This window comes from Myotis lucifugus, unplaced genomic scaffold (assembly GCF_000147115.1).
Source record: "Myotis lucifugus unplaced genomic scaffold, Myoluc2.0 scaffold_2, whole genome shotgun sequence".
Classification (NCBI taxonomy): domain Eukaryota; kingdom Metazoa; phylum Chordata; class Mammalia; order Chiroptera; family Vespertilionidae; genus Myotis; species Myotis lucifugus.
In genome coordinates, this window is record NW_005871050.1 from 27,015,897 (window position 1) to 27,034,680 (window position 18,784).

The 18,784-nt window shown below is 35.9% G+C and overlaps 1 protein-coding gene across 1 annotated transcript in view; it reads left to right on the forward strand.

The window, feature by feature from the left end:
• The first annotated feature begins 18,674 nt into the window (after positions 1-18,674).
• IRS4 (insulin receptor substrate 4) overlaps positions 18,675-18,784 on the forward strand; it is a 3,782-nt gene continuing 3,672 nt past the window's right edge. The window contains 1 exon segment of the mRNA XM_023757444.1: positions 18,675-18,755. Coding sequence (XP_023613212.1) covers positions 18,675-18,755 — 81 coding nt within the window.

Genomic DNA, 18,784 nt, shown 5'->3' on the forward strand with positions numbered 1-18,784 from the left:
AGAATTAGTGTGCCTTACCAAATCTATAATTACCAGAAGGATAAGTCCTCAATCAACATTTTAGTTCCTCAATCTTTAACATGAGCAGACAGCCAATGTTAACCTGATAACTTTCTCTTATGAAAGTCTGCAACCAAAACAAATAATCAACTGGAGTAAACAGGCCATGCAGTATATTTGATATGCTAAAGAGCCAACTTCATGTCAGTGACACGCTACTTTCTCTCCCTACTCCACCCTCAAAACAGCCAATAAAAATGGTAGCATAAAAGCTTCCATTCAAGCAAGGTAAGAATGAGAATATGTGGTGGTGATTCCCTCCTTTTCTTAGTAGTAAAATAAATTCATCTTAAAGTCCCTAATTTTTCTCTATAGTAATGTTTCTCTCATCTTTTCTTTCATATTCCCCAGGTCTACACTTTGATGATTTTTTCTTGCCCATTTTCTTTCATGAATATATGGAAAGTGGAAGTTAGGTGAATAGTATGCCCTTCTTTGGGGGCTGGAGAGATTTTATAGCCCATTTCCTATATGTGAAAACTTGGGAGTGCAGGAGGGAAGCTAAGGGTTAAATATTCACAGGCTTTTGTTGTTGTTGTTCTAATTCTCCCATACATATAAATTGATGTATAGTTTACATTCAGGAAAATTTACTTTTTTTATTGAACACATTTATTGTTTTTAAAATACATGCAGCTATATAACCACCACCACATTCTATACTTATAGTGCCCCTTTGTATTCAAGCCTTCTCCAAAACTCCAGCCCCTGGCAACTACTGATGTGTTCTCTGTCCCTATTGTTTTGCCTTTTTCAGGATTCTTATAAGTGGAATTATATAATATGCAGACTTTGTGTCTGGCTTCTTTCACTTAACATAATGTATCCATGCTGTTGCTTGTGTCAATATTTCATTCTCTTTTGTTGCTGAGATGTATTCCATTGTATAGATGAAACTTTTTGTTTCGTTACTCACCGATTGAAGGACATTTGGGTTGTTTCCATTCATATACAAGTTTGTGTTGGAACATAAGTTTTTATTCTTGTGCCTAAATACTTAGGAGTGAGATTAATGCGTTGTATGGTAAGTATATGTTTAAATTTATAAGAAACTGACAAGCTACTAGTATTTCCAAAGTGACTTTTGCTGTTTTTCATTTCACCAGCAATGCATGAGAGTTCTAGTTGCTCCTCATCTTCATCAGCACATTGTGTGCCAATAATTATTTTTATTATTTTAGCCAACCTGGTAAGTATCTATCAGTATCCCATTGTGGTTTAAATTGCATTTCACTAATGACTATGATGCTGAGCATTTTTTTATGCATTTTTAAATATTTGTGTATCTTCTTTGGTGATTCGTCTGTCCAAAATGTGTACTCCTTTTATATTTGTGTTTTCTTTTTATTGAGTTTTAAAAATTCTTTACATATTCTACATCCAGGTGTTTGGCCAGGTATACTCTTTGCAAATATTGTCTCACAGTCTTTGTCTTGTCATTTTATTCCTTAGCATCTTTCACAAAGCAGAATATTAAATTTTGATGAAGTCAGATTTATCAGATTTTTCTCCTATGGATTTTTTTTGTTTCGTGTCATATTAAAAAAAAAAACTGAGGGTTAATGGATTTTTTTCTATGTTTTCTTCTGGAAATATTAATTTTTAGTTTTATCTTTAGGTTTACAGTCCACTTTGAATTTTTGTATAAAATGCAAGGTATGGGTCAAGGGTCAAGGTTACCTTTTTGCATATGGATATCCATTTTGTTGAAAAGATTACTCTTTTGAAAGGTTAGAAAATGAAAGTATTATTTATCAGATTTTGAAAATATTAAAATTTTAGTATTCACATGCCCACTAATTTAAAGATGGATGAGAGTTTCATTTTATATTTTGAGTGAGAAAATTTAATTACCTCTAAATTTTTTATTTATTAAAACATCAAATCATGTTAAATCTTGATTAAGATGCTGCAATGTTATATCTAAGCTTTAGCGTGTTTTTTTCCTTTTAGATGTTTGTATCAGTCCCATTTAATAATATCCTAGTATATCTTAATATGCTGGATACTGTTTTCATATTCATTAGCTGTATACCTTGCTTGGAAGGCAAGAGACATTGTGGCATATTTTATTTGTGCTCCTGTAAGCTGTATTTATTTACAAGCACTTGTCTTAAGATTTTTTCATTTAGATTGTCTTAGTTTCTAATTTTTTTTACATAGTTCTTACAGTGTTTTGCAACTGGCCAGGTAATATGGTTTAGTGATTAAAACACTTTTTAAAGGAATACAATAAAAAAAGATTACTCTTTCTCCTTTACACCTTTGCTTCTGTATTCTGTCTTTTGTTCCACTAATTTATAAGTCTGTCCTTTTAGAAATACCACATTGCCTTAATTTCTGTAACTTTACACTAAGTTCTGAATTCACAATGTGTGAGTACTCCTACTTTATTCTTTTTCAAAATTTTTGGCCATTCTAATTTTTTTTATTTATTTTTTATTTTTTCTTATTATTTTTTTAATATATTTTATTGATTTTTTACAGAGAGGAAGGGAAAGAGACAGAGAGTTAGAAACATCGATGAGAGAGAAACATCGACCAGCTGCCTCCTGCACATCTCCCACTGGAGATGTGCCCGCAACCCAGGTACATGCCCTTGACCGGAATCGAACCCGGGACCCTCCAGTCCGCAGGCCGACGCTCTAGCCACTGAGCCAAACCGGTTTCGGCATTTTTTTTTATTTTTTGCTTTTCATATAAATTCTAGAATTGGCTTGTTGACAACTACAAAATATCTTGCTAAGATTTTGGCTGGGATTGCATTGAATCTAAGGATCATTACTGAGAGCATTGATATATTGAGAATATTGAGTCTTCCAATTTATGAACATAACACATTTGTCCATTTTGGGGAGGTCTTTATTTCATCAGTGTATCACACCAACACATTGTCCAATTTACACATGTTAGATAAGTCAAATATATCTCAAGAAAGCGGGAAAAGAAACACACAACAATAAAGACAATTCCAGGCTTCAAGTATCATTACTTCTGGTCAGCCCCATGGGAGAGTAAGAAATACAAATATCTTTTCCTGGCTAAGTTTTTAATCCTGTACCTATTTTGTTTTTAAATTTATTAGCCTCTGTGTTTTGGCTGACCCTTTCTACTTCAACTCAAAGGTGGACACCTGGAAGTCATCTAAAAAATAGTTTTAAGTGGGAGAGAAATTCCCTTACTTTGTTTATTGCTGAATCCCATGGTCAGGAAGAGAACTCTTAAGTGGATGGGGCCAACATTTTATCTCCTGCTAATCCTGTCTTATTGACTACCATTACTTTATTTTGGAATATTAAACATACTTGTTGTTTGTTTGTTTTTTCAAACTCTGAAAGTTCTACAAATTATAGAGATTTTAATAAAATTAGATTGCAAACCACAAGCCTCTCTTTGGCTATCTCTGGACTGCATTGTGTCCCTTGTTAGGACAACTCAGTAGCTAAAACAGCACAAAGCAAAAGATACATTGACATTCTGCATTTAAAAAACCATTTCTGTAACACTTCAGGCTCAGTCAGCAGCATGTGGTCTGACTTCCAAGATGTCCTAACTGTTTTATTTTTAACAAAAGTCCAAGTTCCTTATCTGAAAAATCTGCCCTTGCCACCTGCTACCTAAACATTTCCATATTTTCAAGATATCAGGAGGCAATGAATTTTCTTTGTCACATGCAGAGAGAATAATTATAACTATAATCATAGCCCAAGTGATATTATAGAAGATATTTCAAATATAAAAAAATAATGAAATACTATTTTTAAAGGAAGCTTTTGAGAATGAAAAACGGAGCTCTTGGAAAATGAAAAAACAATGAAATCAGAAATGGAAAACTCAGTAGAACAAAGAGTAAAATATATGGCTAATAGGACATGAAAGAAAATACAAGGACTTCCTGTATCCAAATGAATTGAAAGCATATTTTAAGAACAGATGGACTGACATTGGTTAATAAAATTATATAGGTTTCAGGTATACAATTCTATAATACATCATTTGTATATTGTATTACGGGTTTACCACCTCAAGTTAAGTCTCCTTCCATCACCATTTATGCTCCCTTTACCCCAATAAATTCAATAAATAAATAAATAAATAAATAAATAAATAAATAAATAAAATATTTAGACACAATAGGTGAAGAATAAATTGGTGAATTACTGATAATAGCCCAAAGAAATTTTTTAAAAGGATCATTAATTCCAAAGAAAATGTAAAGTTGTAGAGGAAATTGAAAGTACATAGTGACTGTCTCATCTTTGATTTGTGTTTACATAGGCAAAGCCTATTATACTTACAATAGAAAAATTAAGGGACGGGAAGAGTGCACGTGTATGGTGTAGGTATGAGTGTGTATTTGAAAAAAGAGCAAAATCCTCATATGCTATAGTGAGGTGTTAACAGATCTATAAAATTGAAAAATCAAAACATGGTAATAAATATTTATTCAGATATAATAAGTATCAAAATATAACAATACAAAGGCTAACTATAGCTGTCTCTGGAGAGGAGAAAGTGGGTAAACAAGACTGCTGTTTTTAGAATAAGCTTTGTAGAGATATTTAATTTTTAAACCATGTGCCTGAATGCAGTGATAACAAGAGCATAAATATAACCCTGCCAGGACTTTACAACTTAAGTGTAGTTCCAGATTAAACAGAAGCATTGGAATTTGGCATCTTATCTTTTTCATGACTATCAATCATATGCTACTATGGAAAGCCCAATAGCTTTTTGGAGTTTTTCATTAGTGTCTTCTATGACTACCACTTAACTTTAAATAGCAAGATAGATCTTGGCAAAGCAAATGAAAAGGATGGATGAAAGCAGATATAGTGATATTTAGAGAGGAAATAAGCAAGGGGAACAAAAGAAGCGTTTAAGGACTTTCTGAATAAAAAAAAACACACCTTAAACCAGCGGTTCTCAACCTGTGGGTTGCGACCCCTTTGACGGTCAAATGACCCTTTCACAGGGGTCGCCTAAGACCATCCTGCATATCAGATATTTACATTAGGATTCATAACAGTAGCAACATTACAGTTATGAAGTAGCAACGAAAATAATTTTATGGTTGGGTCACAACATGAGGAACTGTATTTAAAGGGCCAGAAGGTTGATAACCACTGACCTTAAACAATGTAGCATTATATGCTCAGATGAAAAATAACAGCAGCAGCCCTAACTGGTTTGGCTCAGCGGATAGAGCATCGGCCTGCGGACTCAAGGGTCCTGGGTTCGATTCCGGTCAAGGGCATGTACCTTGGTTGCGGGCACATCCCCAGTGGGGGGTGTGCGGGAGGCGGCTGATCGATGTTTCTCTCCCATCGATGTTTCTAGCTCTCTATCCCTCTCTCTTCCTCTCTGTAAAAAATCAATAAAATACATTTAAAAAAAATAACAGCAGCAGAAGGCATATAAGTTTGATTTGGGTAGCTATCAAAGACTGAATGTTTCCAAAGGTTCCAGGATAACACCACCATAATCTGAAAAAATGGATTATTATAAAGCTATGAACTACCTTCATACATATACTCATTTGGTACAACAGCCCTAAAGTTCTAGTCACACATGAAGATAGCTATGAACCATTAGTTAATTCACATTATGTATGACAACATTAATTATAAAGTGGCCTAATATCATATTTGAAACTCAATTAGACAAAACTTCCTCAATGCTTTCAGGTGCTCCATGCACCTAATCTGCTCCAACATTACCTCCAAAGTTGCACAATATTAAAAAAATAATAAAATGATGGGGTCAGTACCTAGTAGGTAAAGGTGTTTAATGAATACTAGTATTTGATAAAGATGAAAAACAGACGTGGGAAAGTAGTGTAGAATTGGCTGAAAATTAAAGTGACAGAGTTTTGTTTTGTTTTGTTTTGTTTTGTTTTAATACAATTTTGAAGTTGGGGTGATAAGAATAATACCAGAGGACAAAAAGAAGGCCAAGAGACATATGAAAACATGCTCAAAGTCACTAATCATCCGAGAGATGCAAATCAAAACAACGAGGTACCATCTCACACCTGTCACAATGGCTATCATCAGCAAATCAACAAACGACAAGTGCTGGCGAGGATGTGGAGAAAACCCTCTTGTATGGCTGGTGGGAATGCAGACTGGAGCAACCACTGTGGAAAACAGTATGGAGTTTCCTCAAAAAATTAAAAATGGAACCCCATTTTACCCAATAATCCCACTTCTAGGAAGATATCCCAAGAAATCAGAAACACAATCAGAAAGGATATATGCACCTCTATGTTCATAGTAGCACAATTTATATAATAGCTAAGATTTGTAAACAGCCTAAGTGCCCATCAGCAGATGAGTGGATTAGAAAACTGTGGTATATCTACACAATGGAATACTACACTGCTGTGAAAAAGAAGGAACTTTTACCATTTGCAACAGCGTGGATGGACCTGGAGAGCATTATGCTAAGTGAAATAAGCCAGTCAGAGAAAGATAAATATCACATGATCTCACTCATTTGTGGAATATAATGAGCAACATAAACTGATGAAGAAAAATAGAGCCAGAGGGGGAAATATTTTAGAATAGAAGTAATCCTGTTATTTGCAGATTTTTAATATTTCCTACAACTTTTGTGATTTCATGCTATGTTAGTAGAGTTTTGGTAATATTATTGTAATTAAAATCCTTTTTTCTTGAAATATTAATGTTTATTGTATGTAATATTATTATATGTAAGATCATTTTTCTTGAATAATAGGTGTTTATCACATGGAACATTATATTTAAGATCATTTTTCTTGAAATATTAAGGTTTATTGTATGTAACATTATTATATTTAAAATTGTTTTTCTTGAAATAAAAAAAAGAATAATACCAGAGGAATGTGTAAGAATGATATAGTCATGATGAAAAAGACAAGGATTACAGATTATGTTGACATATAGACTTATTTGTGTGAAATAATGTTAAGAATAACATCAAACTTTTCAAGCATTTTGCTTCACTGATTACAGTTATACAAAAATCATGAGCCTACACTAAATGACGGAAAAAGAAATGAAGCTCCTATAGAGTTTAATGTTCAATGGGTTCTATTTTCTGTATTAAGTTAATATATCCACTAAATCTGTTCATGCCAAACACCTAGGAATTATATTTGATTCATCCCTATCCCTCATCCCCTAAATCCAATCCCTCTGAAACTTCCACATATTTTACCTCCCAAACACTTGTATATCCAAAATTTGCCCATTTTTGTCTGTCTCTATGACTGTCACTATTGTTTAAGGCATCTTTATCTGGAGCACTGAAATACTCTCCTAGCTGGTCTCTCAGCTGCCACTTTTGGAAACCATCAATCCAAGTGACAGCCTTAGTGTCCTTTTTAAAATGTAAATCAGTTCATGTCACTCTCCAGCTGAAACCTCTTCAGTGGCTACCCATTACATCCAGAAGAAACTCCAGAGTCCTTACCCTGATCTACAAACCCCTCCCTGATGTGGGCCCTTGCTCTCTGACCCCACTATGCTCCAGTACACTGCCTTCTTTCTGTTTCTCCAACACTCCAAGCTCACACCTGATTTTGTGCCTTGTACTTTTGTTCCTCTGCCTGGAATTCTTCCTTTGATCTTTGCATGGCTAGCTCCTTTTTGGCATTTGCATCTCAGAACAAAATTCCTCTCCATTGAGAGAGAGCTTCTCTGATCACCCAACACCGTTACATCCTCTATCATATCACTCAATTCCATTTTTAAAACAGCACTTTTCACTACCTCATAATTTCTTAGGCATTTATTTATTTGGCTATCACCTACTAGAATCCAAAATCCATGAGAGTAAGGACATCAAAAACACTATCGGGAACATATCTGATTTGTGATATTTTTAAATAAGTGAAAGGGAAAAAGGGATAAAAACAAATTTATGTTCAATAATTTAAGTCGATGTTGAATTGTTAAGATTCTTGATCTGAGGGCACAGTAAAGCTTTGTCTCTGTGGATGGTTCAAAATAAGGAACAACCTGAATATACAAAAACTGGAATGTATATGTGTGTCCTCTTTCTCTCTGTCTCAGAAACATTAGAAATCACTTCCTCCTAGCCTCTTTTCAAAAGAGTAAACAAAGATAAATAGGATTAAATAATCACATGGAAAGTAACTTTCAGAAATGAGACTAAAACCCACCTCTCCTAAGTTCCAATATGGAACTTTCCACACCTTACTACTAAAAATCAAATATTCTGCTCATTATCAAATATTGGTCCTATTATGACATAAAAAATCATAAATGAAGGTTTACTAGTTAGTGAGAAGGCCCAAATGAATTAAAGAAAGAAGTTTGATTCATGAGTATATGGTCTGCTATGTCTGAATATTTAAAATTTTAAAACAAAGATAAATCGCACATGTACAGTCATCATGAAATATTAACATTTAGTCAATGCTGAATGATGACACCTAGTTTTTAGACATGTATTGCAATACAGTTGCTAAAAATAATTTGTAACATTGCAAAATGTTACAGATGATGATTATTTTTTAGCATATAAGACTTTCAATTCACAGAAAGACTTGTATAGTAAATCAGTTTCAAGTAAATAGAAGTTTAAAGAAATATTCCCCTTTTATTGGGTCATGCTTTTATTATAGGCATAAACCTATAGTTTTAGTAAGTTGAGTAAGCTTTTATTTTTTAACTTAGGATCAGAATGTCAAAATTTCAACTTAACCTCAGTGTCTGCAAACTTCCAAAATTGATTTGTAGAATTAATAATAGTTTAAAAGATTTCCAGATCACAAAATGCTTTCACTTTTTTTCAATCTTTTTAATTGTATAAATACACTAAAACTTACAATTAGTGGTTATAACTGCCTCTAGATCCTATACATTACAAAATAGGAGAATGTGATCCTTATATTCTCCAGCACATTCTTTTGGGTATAAAATGGATGAGACAAAGGAGTCACAAGCTATCAGAATGTGACATATATGCATTTGCAAATCAAGTCAAAGTATTAAGTAATTAACACAGAGATAGGCCATGCAGGGAGCATGAAAGACAATTGATTATCCCTGAACTCAAAAATTTTACAATCTTGTTGATGAGAAAAAAAATTACATTACAAGCCACAATTATATTTACACACACGTATAAAGAAGGTAAAGTCATAGAAAACAAATAAACTTTAAGAGAAGAGTAAGTCTTCCCTGATACTTAGCATCTTGAACTATTAGGTACTGTGAATTAGGGTTTCTCAATTTACATGGTTCACTTTTTGGAGTGCTCTCAGCTTTGATTTTTTAACACCTCAAAGATTCCAGAGGAGGGTTGAACCTTCTGACAAAAGTCTTCAGGTGGACCTTGAAGCTATCTTTAAAGAAATCCTTTTCAATAGACAAAACGTTTTGTTCAGCTTGGTTTTTGTTTTTTAATTCTAAAAGCACCAATTTCACTTTCCAAGGGACACCTCTTTTCAGATGCAAATGTAACTATTTCTTAAACACTCTATTCACATGTTAACATTATTCCTTTCTGAATCTAATTAACAAAAGGAAGGAATGTTTTATACTTGGTTCCAGATTTTGAATTAATGTGAAATATTGATGTTCCCAGTTTTGGACAAGATTTTTCTTTAAGGTAGCTTTTCTTTGATTGTGAAATACATCACACATACAGAAGAGTATATAAAAAGCAATGTACGGTTCAAATAATAACCACGTACTGAATGTCCATATAACCATCACTCCGATTAAGAAATAAGATCCCAGGTATTTTTAATGCATTGTCATTGAAAGAAAGGAGCAGTTTACTATGAGATAGTGTCTAAATTTTCCTATTGTTCCTTGATCAAAAAATGAAAGTTTTCCCTCCTTATTTCTCTATTGATTCCTTAGTCCCAACTTTGGAAAAGGTCCTGAAGTAAATGAGCACAAACATCTCACTTCCTAACTCTTGAACCCAAATTAATTTTTTTACATAATAGTTCGTAATAAACCAATGATGTATTTTAGGGGAAAAAGGAACATACAATTAATGAAGAGTGAAACATTTTAAGCTTATTATGCTGCTGATGTTTTCATAATTAGGATTTATCCTGTATTGTTGTTATTTTTAATTAACATCTGAAAAAGTTTCACAAGGGAGTAGTGAATGTTTAACAAATCTAAACCAAATGTAATCTCCAACATGATCTCAAGTGCAGTGGCCCTAAATGCTGAAGAAAAGGATTCAATTGTGTTTCATTGTTTTTTAAAAAAATGCATTGTCTTCTGGGCTCATCACCTTATGTAGTACTTTGCATTTTGGTAAAATCCTCCATTCAACAAGGAGTTACAGAGTTCAATGCAGTGTTAGGCACCATGAGGGGGTGAACAAAAATAGAAAAACATAATCCCTGCCTTCAGGGGGGCTTACAAAACAATGAGGAAGATAAAGCACCCACTAATGAGGCAACTGAAAAGTACTTAAATTACATAAACAATTGCCTGATAGTAAAATACAGACTGAATATAGAAAGCCTTGAAAATCAAAATGGTTAAATTTCAAAAGCAGTTTGTAAGACAGTTGTTTTGAACTTAGAACACATTTTACCAACAAAAACATTCTAAATAAATGTTAACTTAAAGATTTGCCAAAAGAAACTCATGTAATTCTTAGTTTTTGAAAACTGTCTGTATACCTTCTAAAGTATAGAAAGCAAAAGTGTTGTAATATTAACAATTAGACAAAAATTGGAAAATAACAATGATTATGAAATAGGTTTGTAAATATATCTAGACATATTATGAATGTTGATGCTTAAGAGCATGTTTAATTAAAGCAGGTAGATGAAGATTTCTGTGACGATTCTGAAAGGGATCCTATGGAGAGTACTTGTGATCCATGAGGTATCTAATTTAACTTTGAAAGACACATTTTTCATTTTCATTAACTCATTCAATAAGTATCGAGGATCTCTACTACATGTCAGGCATTGAAGAACACATCAGAACACATGGAGTTTACATTCTTGGGGGCGGGGATAAAATGGTGTCAAGAAGTGATTTGTTCTTCCTTGATAAAAGTTTATCATCACCATTACTCTGTCTGTTTATAGCCAGCATTAATTTTATATTTGTCACTTTAATTATCAAGGTTGAAATGTGTCTTTGTTCCCAAATAAAGGAACTAAAAAGGTAGGGGGAAATAGGGTACAGACATTTCCTGAGGCTTCTGAAAACTGCAAGATGGGAAAGGGAAATGTATGGGAAAAGATTAGCTTAGCCATGGTGAATGAGAGAATAAAATGGGCATGATTCTTTTGAGGAGAAAGCAGTATCAGGCAGAAGTCATCAAGTCTTGCCATCAGTCATGGAGAGCTTGGGATGATTACATGTAATTTGGAGGAGGAAATAGTCTTCAGTGGCCATTTAAACCTGTCTTGAATATTTCTTTTCTCCTGCTTCCCTACTTTCCTCAGTCCCTTCCACCCTACTACCTCCCCTCCCCTCTCCTCCTCTCTCCTCACTCTCCCTTCTCTTCCCTCCCTTTCCCCTCCTGCCCCCCTTCCCTCCCCTCCACACCCCTCCGTTCCTTTCCCTCCCCTCCCCTTCCCTCCCTTCTCTTCTTTTCTTTCTTGCTTCAAACAAATATGTACTGGTGATTTTCAGGCACTGTCCCAAGCATTAGGGATACAAAGATGAATATGATACAGTTCCCAATCTTGGTCCTCAAAGTGTTTATAGTCTAGAACAGTGTTCCCAACTCATGGATTTTTTAATCTCCAGGGGTAGTACTTTTAACTACTTAACAACTTGTGTAGTACAAGCCTACCAATCAGAATGAAAACTCATGGACATGGACAACAGTATGGTGATTGCAGGGGTGGGGAGTGAAGGTGGAGGTGGAGGAGGTAGAGGATGGTATAGGTGGGATAAATGGTGATGGTTGGGGATTTGACTTGGGGTGGTGAACACAATACATTTTGCAGATGGTGTATTGTAGAATTGTGCACCTGAAACCTGTATAACGTTAATCAGTGTCACCCCAATAAATTCAATAAAAAGGGAAATTTTTTAAAATAAAATTTTTTGGGGAAAAAAAGAATGTATGCCAAAATTGTAGAGTAGGGTCCTGGAAATCTACTACTGTGCCTGTAGTTACCGTATAGTGGCTGGACAATGGAGAGGTGGAGGTCCTGAAAGAAGGGCTAAAGTAGCCAGGATAATTAGATTAAGAGCATTTTGGTGAGGGTTGCGGGGAGGGTGTGGATGGAAAGTTCAGGGCACTAGCTATTTACCAAGTGGTAGAAAAGTGTTAGTCATTTTGACAATGATTGTCATTTAACAATAATATCACCTTATCAATGAATAACAATGAAATCCTTTGCTCTACATTACATGCAAGGATTATGAAAATTAGTCAGTGGTTGTGAGTGAGGGAAGCTTAGTATTGAGGAAGATGATTGACATTAATCAGTGATTGGGAGGTGAGGATATTCAGACATGAGAAATGGCCTAAGTAACAGTGAAAATGAAATCGTATGCAGAATACCCTAAAGCAGCGGTTCTCAACCTGTGGGTCGCGACCCCTTTGAGGGTCGAACGACCCTTTCACAGGGGTCGCCTAAGACCATCAGAAAACATATATAATTACATATTGTTTTTGTGATTGATCACTATGCTTTAATTATGTTCAATTTGTAACAATGAAATTGGGGGTCACCACAACATGAGGAACTCTATTAAAGGGTCGCGGATTAGGAAGGTTGAGAACCACTGCCCTAAAGAGACCAACCAACTGACGCGTAGGCAGTGAGAATGTATTATAATAGAATGAGGAGCAAATTTGGAAAAATGGAAACGTGGGTTGTGAGCAGCAAAGGAGTGAGAAAGAGTGTTGGTTGTGATGTCAATTGGGAAGAGGGAAACTTATATGCTAGGATTAGGAGTTTAGTTCTGACAGAGCAGAAAAACAAGGAGGACACTTTCTTTATACAACCTTAAAGGGAGAATGGTATGATGCAAGTGAAATATAAGGGAAAATATTCTACTGACTATGGAGACCAAATAAGGGTAAGGCCAGTTTAAAAGGCATTTCAGCAATCCTGGTCAAGTTGATTAAGGACCAAACCAGGATAGTGACTGGAAATTGAAGGAAAGAGTTCAAACTGACAGATATTGCAGGGCCATGTGAAGAGTGGAGAAAAAGGAATGATGATAATCATAATACATATTATATACAAAATCTGATAGCTGGTTTCCTCAACATCCAAAGGAAACTAAACCGCAAGTCTTTAATACTAATTCCTTTAAAGTACCAAATTTAACCATGTAATGATCCTATTTAATTTACAAAATAAAGATTCTCATTTTTGAAGACAAGGATGTGTGAACTGATAATCTTTTCAACACTAAGAACAAAGCTGCTGTATACCAACAAGGAACAGCATAAAGCTAATTTTTTTATTGTTCATTTATATTAGCATAGAAAATGTATATGGCGCAAAGTCATGGAAAGTTGTGTGAACTATGCTAGATTTCATTGTTCTGATATTTAGTTTACTTACTAAAAGTCATTTCAAAAGGAAAGTTTCATCTTTTGGAGGTGGGGAGAAATGCTTGATTTTTTACTGAGTTAATTTTCAGTTGACTCCTAAGATAACAGGGAAGCTTTAGAAGCCTAATTAAACCATGCGTTTGCTCTAATTAATTTAGCTGTAGACTGCATGGAAACAAAAGCAGCAAACAGATCTGTTCTGTGTGCAGCAGTAAGGCATTTGATGGTAGTTTTCTCCAGTAGAGGTTTTGAGTAGCACAGAAGGAAAGAAGCAGAGATGCAAAGCCATCATCTGCAAGCAGTGGCTGCAGCCACAAATCACAGGGCTGCCCTTATTTCTGCATAGCGTAGAAAACATCATTCATAGTCTATGATTTTATTTATGTCCAAATGCAGTGAAAGCAATCATCACCACTAGTATCATTCTTGAATATCAAAGATAGCACATTTTCATCAACATAATTGGATGCTAGCTCACAAAAACAATAGAGTTATTAAAGGACAATTTATATATTGGGCAAGAATAATAGTGCTTTTATACTGGTTACTTTTTCCTCTTAGGGCTTATTCTCTTGAATAATGTCCATATTTAATGCAACAGTTTAATTTTCAAGCTAAGTAAATCCATAATTTTATTATCTATTTTTATTTTAGTAAATTGGAGTTTAGACTACTGATGATCATGTATGCGAGGGGAAAAGATGATTTTTTATTACTACTGACTACTTAATTCAGTTAAACAACTACTTTCTTAAAACAGGATTCATAGGAAACTCCTTTTAAAGGCAAACCCCTTTAAGGGCATATTTCTTCATTAGATAGAAACTGGTTTAAAATTACTGTGGCTGTGTTTATCCATTTACCTTAGTTTCTAGGTGTAACATACCAGCTGGAATGCTGTTTCCCCCCTCAGCCAAACTGGAAAACAAATATTTCAGGTTTTATTACCTTTAATCTGTTGTTTTAAAAATCTGTGTTTGAGATTCTCGGTTCAGAGTCCAAACTTTACAGAAATTATACCTAGATATAGAAAAAAAATTTAGCTTCCTGGGGAAACTTTTCCTAAATATAAAAACAAAAAAAAAATTAAGAGACAGTAGTCTATAGCCAAAGAATAGTAGAACATTAAAGCAACCATCTGGTGAGTTCAGGCCAGATACAAAGTCTTTACTTTTTACCTAAACCATCTAGATGTCTGTACCACCCCTCCACTTTATTTTGCTCAAGGAAACCTGACCTAAACTAAACAACTATTCTATGCCATTAAGTTGTCTAGGAAGATGAAAGTTTAAATATATGTCAGACAATCTGTAGCATCTGGTGCAATTCAGTAATAATAGTTTCTTCCAGAGAGCTTTAGTGTTGGACAAATTTTAGAACTGAGCTTTGGTTAACCTATGTAAAGAAAATAATGTTATTCTACCCACACATTCTCCCTGTTTACAATACTAATATTTGCCTAATTCTTTTCTATTGTAGGGACATACAAAGTGAAATCCCTCTACGAAACATCACACTATATCTCTAATTCAATTTTATTGCAGCAAAATAATACACTTTTGGTACAAATGATCAGCATTGTTAATTGTTCACTGTAATTATTTAAATGCATTTTCACATTTCTATTTTTAACATGTTTACTAGTCCTAATGGTTTCATTATAAAGTAGAGAATGTCATACAAAGTATTAAGTGCACTACATAAAATTTACAAGTGTAGATGCACTTATAGTTTGCTAATATGAGAACAAAGTTACTTCTCTCTTTACAATAGCATATAAGTTTAGATGTATGACGGTTTAAAAGAAAGTTGGAAGTGATCAGTGACATTTGTGGTTGTCACTAGCTCCCTTCTAAACTGCACTACAAACCTCATTTTGCCTAATTTGCACACTTTTCAAAATAGAAGAAAATCCATTTTGAATGTGATGTTTTTCATCAATAGACTGGGAAAAAACTTGCAACAAATATGACAAAGTTGTAATATCTTTATTATGTAAACAAGTCACACATAAAAAAAACACTAAGAATTTAATAGATAAGGTAGAGAACATAAAACACAAGAAATCTATTGTCAGCAAATTTTATATATATATATATATATATATATATATAATATATAATTTTTTAACTCACTAGTAAACAAAAATTCGAATGAAATAACAGTGGAATACCATTTGATCCACCTTTCCGGTGATGTTTTAAAAAATAAGAATGTCCAATGTGGTGACAGGGCAAAATTAGGGCAAAATTATGCAATTAAAAAAACACACATCATACCTTTAAACTCAGTAATTCAACTCCTTGGTTTCCACCCCAAAGGAGTAATTCTAAGCATTTAAAAAAGCTATAGGTATAAGATGTTCACTGCAACTTTACTTATAATATTAAAAAAAATGAAAATGAACTAAATATCTCAAAGCATAAGGATGATTAAGTGCATTAATATACAACTGTCTGGAATATTTTACTGCATTTTAAATTATGTTTAGGCTCGTCAGTAATAATATGAGGACATTATATGAATGTTAAGTGAAAAGAACAAGATACAAAATTATATATATTGTAAGGCTACCCCTCTATATGAAAAAAAATTCTTCAGATAAATTAGGATTTAACAATACATTATTTTCAGTATTTTCCATATTTTTATTTAACATGCACTTTAACATTTTCTATACAGGTAAAATGTCATGTTTTTATTTGAAGCATTTGCAAACGCATTGTATTGTTTTCAAAACATTTCTATCTAAAGCAAAACCCTGTGCCTGGAAAGACTTGTGAAATATCATATCTATTATAAATACCTCAAATTATTTTATACATTATCATTTAGGTTATAAGTGTAGGGAATCTTCTACATATGTGACTAAGCAGCTGAAACATATAGGTGGCAGCTCCAGGGCTTTCTCAGCATTCACACTCATTCTGCCTCTAGCTCCTTTCAGAAATCATGGCTGCTCCTGGCACCTGTGAATAGACTGCCCTTATAAACCTGTGGCAGCAGAGAGAATGTTATGATTGTTTCTAATATTTGAGGGATGACCAAAACCAATTTATTTTTTCACCGAATGAGAGCATCAAAAAGGAGCCCTTCATTGAAATATGTTTATTCTGTTTCCAACAGAGAACAAATTCTTAAGAGGGCAGAGATTGGGTTTATTTTTATGATGCATACATTGTTTAGTTATACAATGCATACATTGCTTACTGTTATATTTTATAAATAATATCCTTCAAAGCATCTACCCTAAGCCAAAGGTGAACCAATATTTTATTCCTTTAGAAAGAAATACCATATGTTCCTCTCCCTTAACTTCAGCCCAATTCTGTCTTTGCAACTATAGTCACTCTTTTGGCATTGTAGTGTAATATGGACCCATTTCCTAAAATCCTGGGGAGAGGGGAGAGAAGGGAGAGAAGGGAGAAAAGAGAAGGGAGAGAAGGGAGAAGGGGAGTGATTGAGAGAATGAGAAACATTTCAGGAGGTTGCACTTACTCTCCAGCAGTTTTTCCAGAAATGAGGGAGGCAGTAGTTCTTATTTGTGTGGTGTCAAATTGTAGACTGAAATTCGACAAAAATCTTTTCTTGACGCGAGGGATACGAAATACATTGTAGGATATGTATTCTGTATGATCCTTTGTTCTAGCTAGGTATGAGCTTTCCTTTTCCTAAAGTTTTCCGGTTTCACTCAAGAAAAGGGGAAATTAATTTTATTTGGAAATGTTCTTAAAGGCGCCTTTCAAAGCATCTCCCACGGGAAAATATCACGACAACTCAACACTGGCCTTTTTTAGTGAAACTCGAGTCTGATTTTTTCCCCCCACATGGCTGTATACTTTGCAGGCCCCCAATTTTGTGCTTTCAGTCACCATTAATCAAATAGTCAGAAACATCGTCTTTAGCCAACCTGCGTTTCCTGGGGCTAGAAATGCGCTCTGGTTAAAGATTATGTTCACTTGGAAGGCATCGCTGTTACTAGTGTGCCTTAGAGCCACGGGCTTTTGTCAGGGCTTGAGAGGGCTCAGGAATTGCCTGCAGGGCGGTGGGCGGCAGGTCTGAGAGCCCTGGTCCTTAACACGTTTCCAGGGGGATACCCACACTTTCTCCCAAGACGCTCTGCTCACGGTGCGGTGCGCAGCGGGAGCTAGTGGACCAGACTGTGATAGGAGTAGAGAATTTATGTGAGGGGCAGGGAGCAAAAGAGGGCGCTAGGCTGGGTCCGGTCCCCAGGTCACCGTGGCTCAGGGATTTACATGAGTTTATCACTACTATTAACAACTACTTGGAGAGGGTTGTTTACCGCTTGAGTGCGTGACAACCCAGACAGCGGAGCCCACTCCGTGACCCAAGCCACGCCCCCTAGCCCCTCAGCTCCCCTCCTGCCCAAACTAATTAATTCAGGGTCGCCTTCCTCCCAGACACTCCCATTGGCTCCCATCATATCCAATGAGAACCTTGTAACAGTTTCACCTGGCTCCCATTTCCCAAATAAACAAACAAACCTTCCCAAGGCAGTGCCAGCTTCCCTCCTTGGCGTCTCCCCAAGTGATTGTGCTGCGTTCCCTCCAGTCACCTCTTGCACCCTCCAGCGAATAGAGCCTGGGCTGTGGCGCCCCCGCCTGGATGGGCTCACTGACCACTTTCTTCGCCGCCCCTCCGGGCCTTCTCCTGCCCCTCTGTGCATCCGTGGATTCCTCCTTAGAACCGGGGTGGCCAGAGGGCCCCGTCTCCTCCCGTTGGTCCCCAGGTGGTCCCCAGGTCCGAAGATTGACCTAGAGGGTCTAGGTAGGGTTGGAGGTGGCCCCGCCTCTCGGGATGGCAGCCCCCTCCCTTGCACACCTCTTTCAGGCTGCTGTTCGCGGCGCCCCTCCACTGCGCTGGTAGCTGGAGCTGAGGCGGCTGCCGCGTGAGGCTGCGGTCACGTGTTGTTTTGCCCGCCGCTGTGCGCTCGGAGTGAAGTAGGCGGGGGCGCGGGCCGAGGCGGAGGGGGCTGGGGCGGGTGGACAGGGGTAGACGGCCTCTTTCCCCAGCCCTCCCTTCCCGGAGCTTCCCTCCCCCTCGCTCACTCTAAAACATCGCGCATCACCATGGCGAGTGGGTCTTGCCTCACGACTGAGCGACACGAGACTGAGAGCTCAGCAGTCGGCTACTGCAGCAGTTCTGGTGCGGTAGGGACACTACAATTTCTTTCATCGGA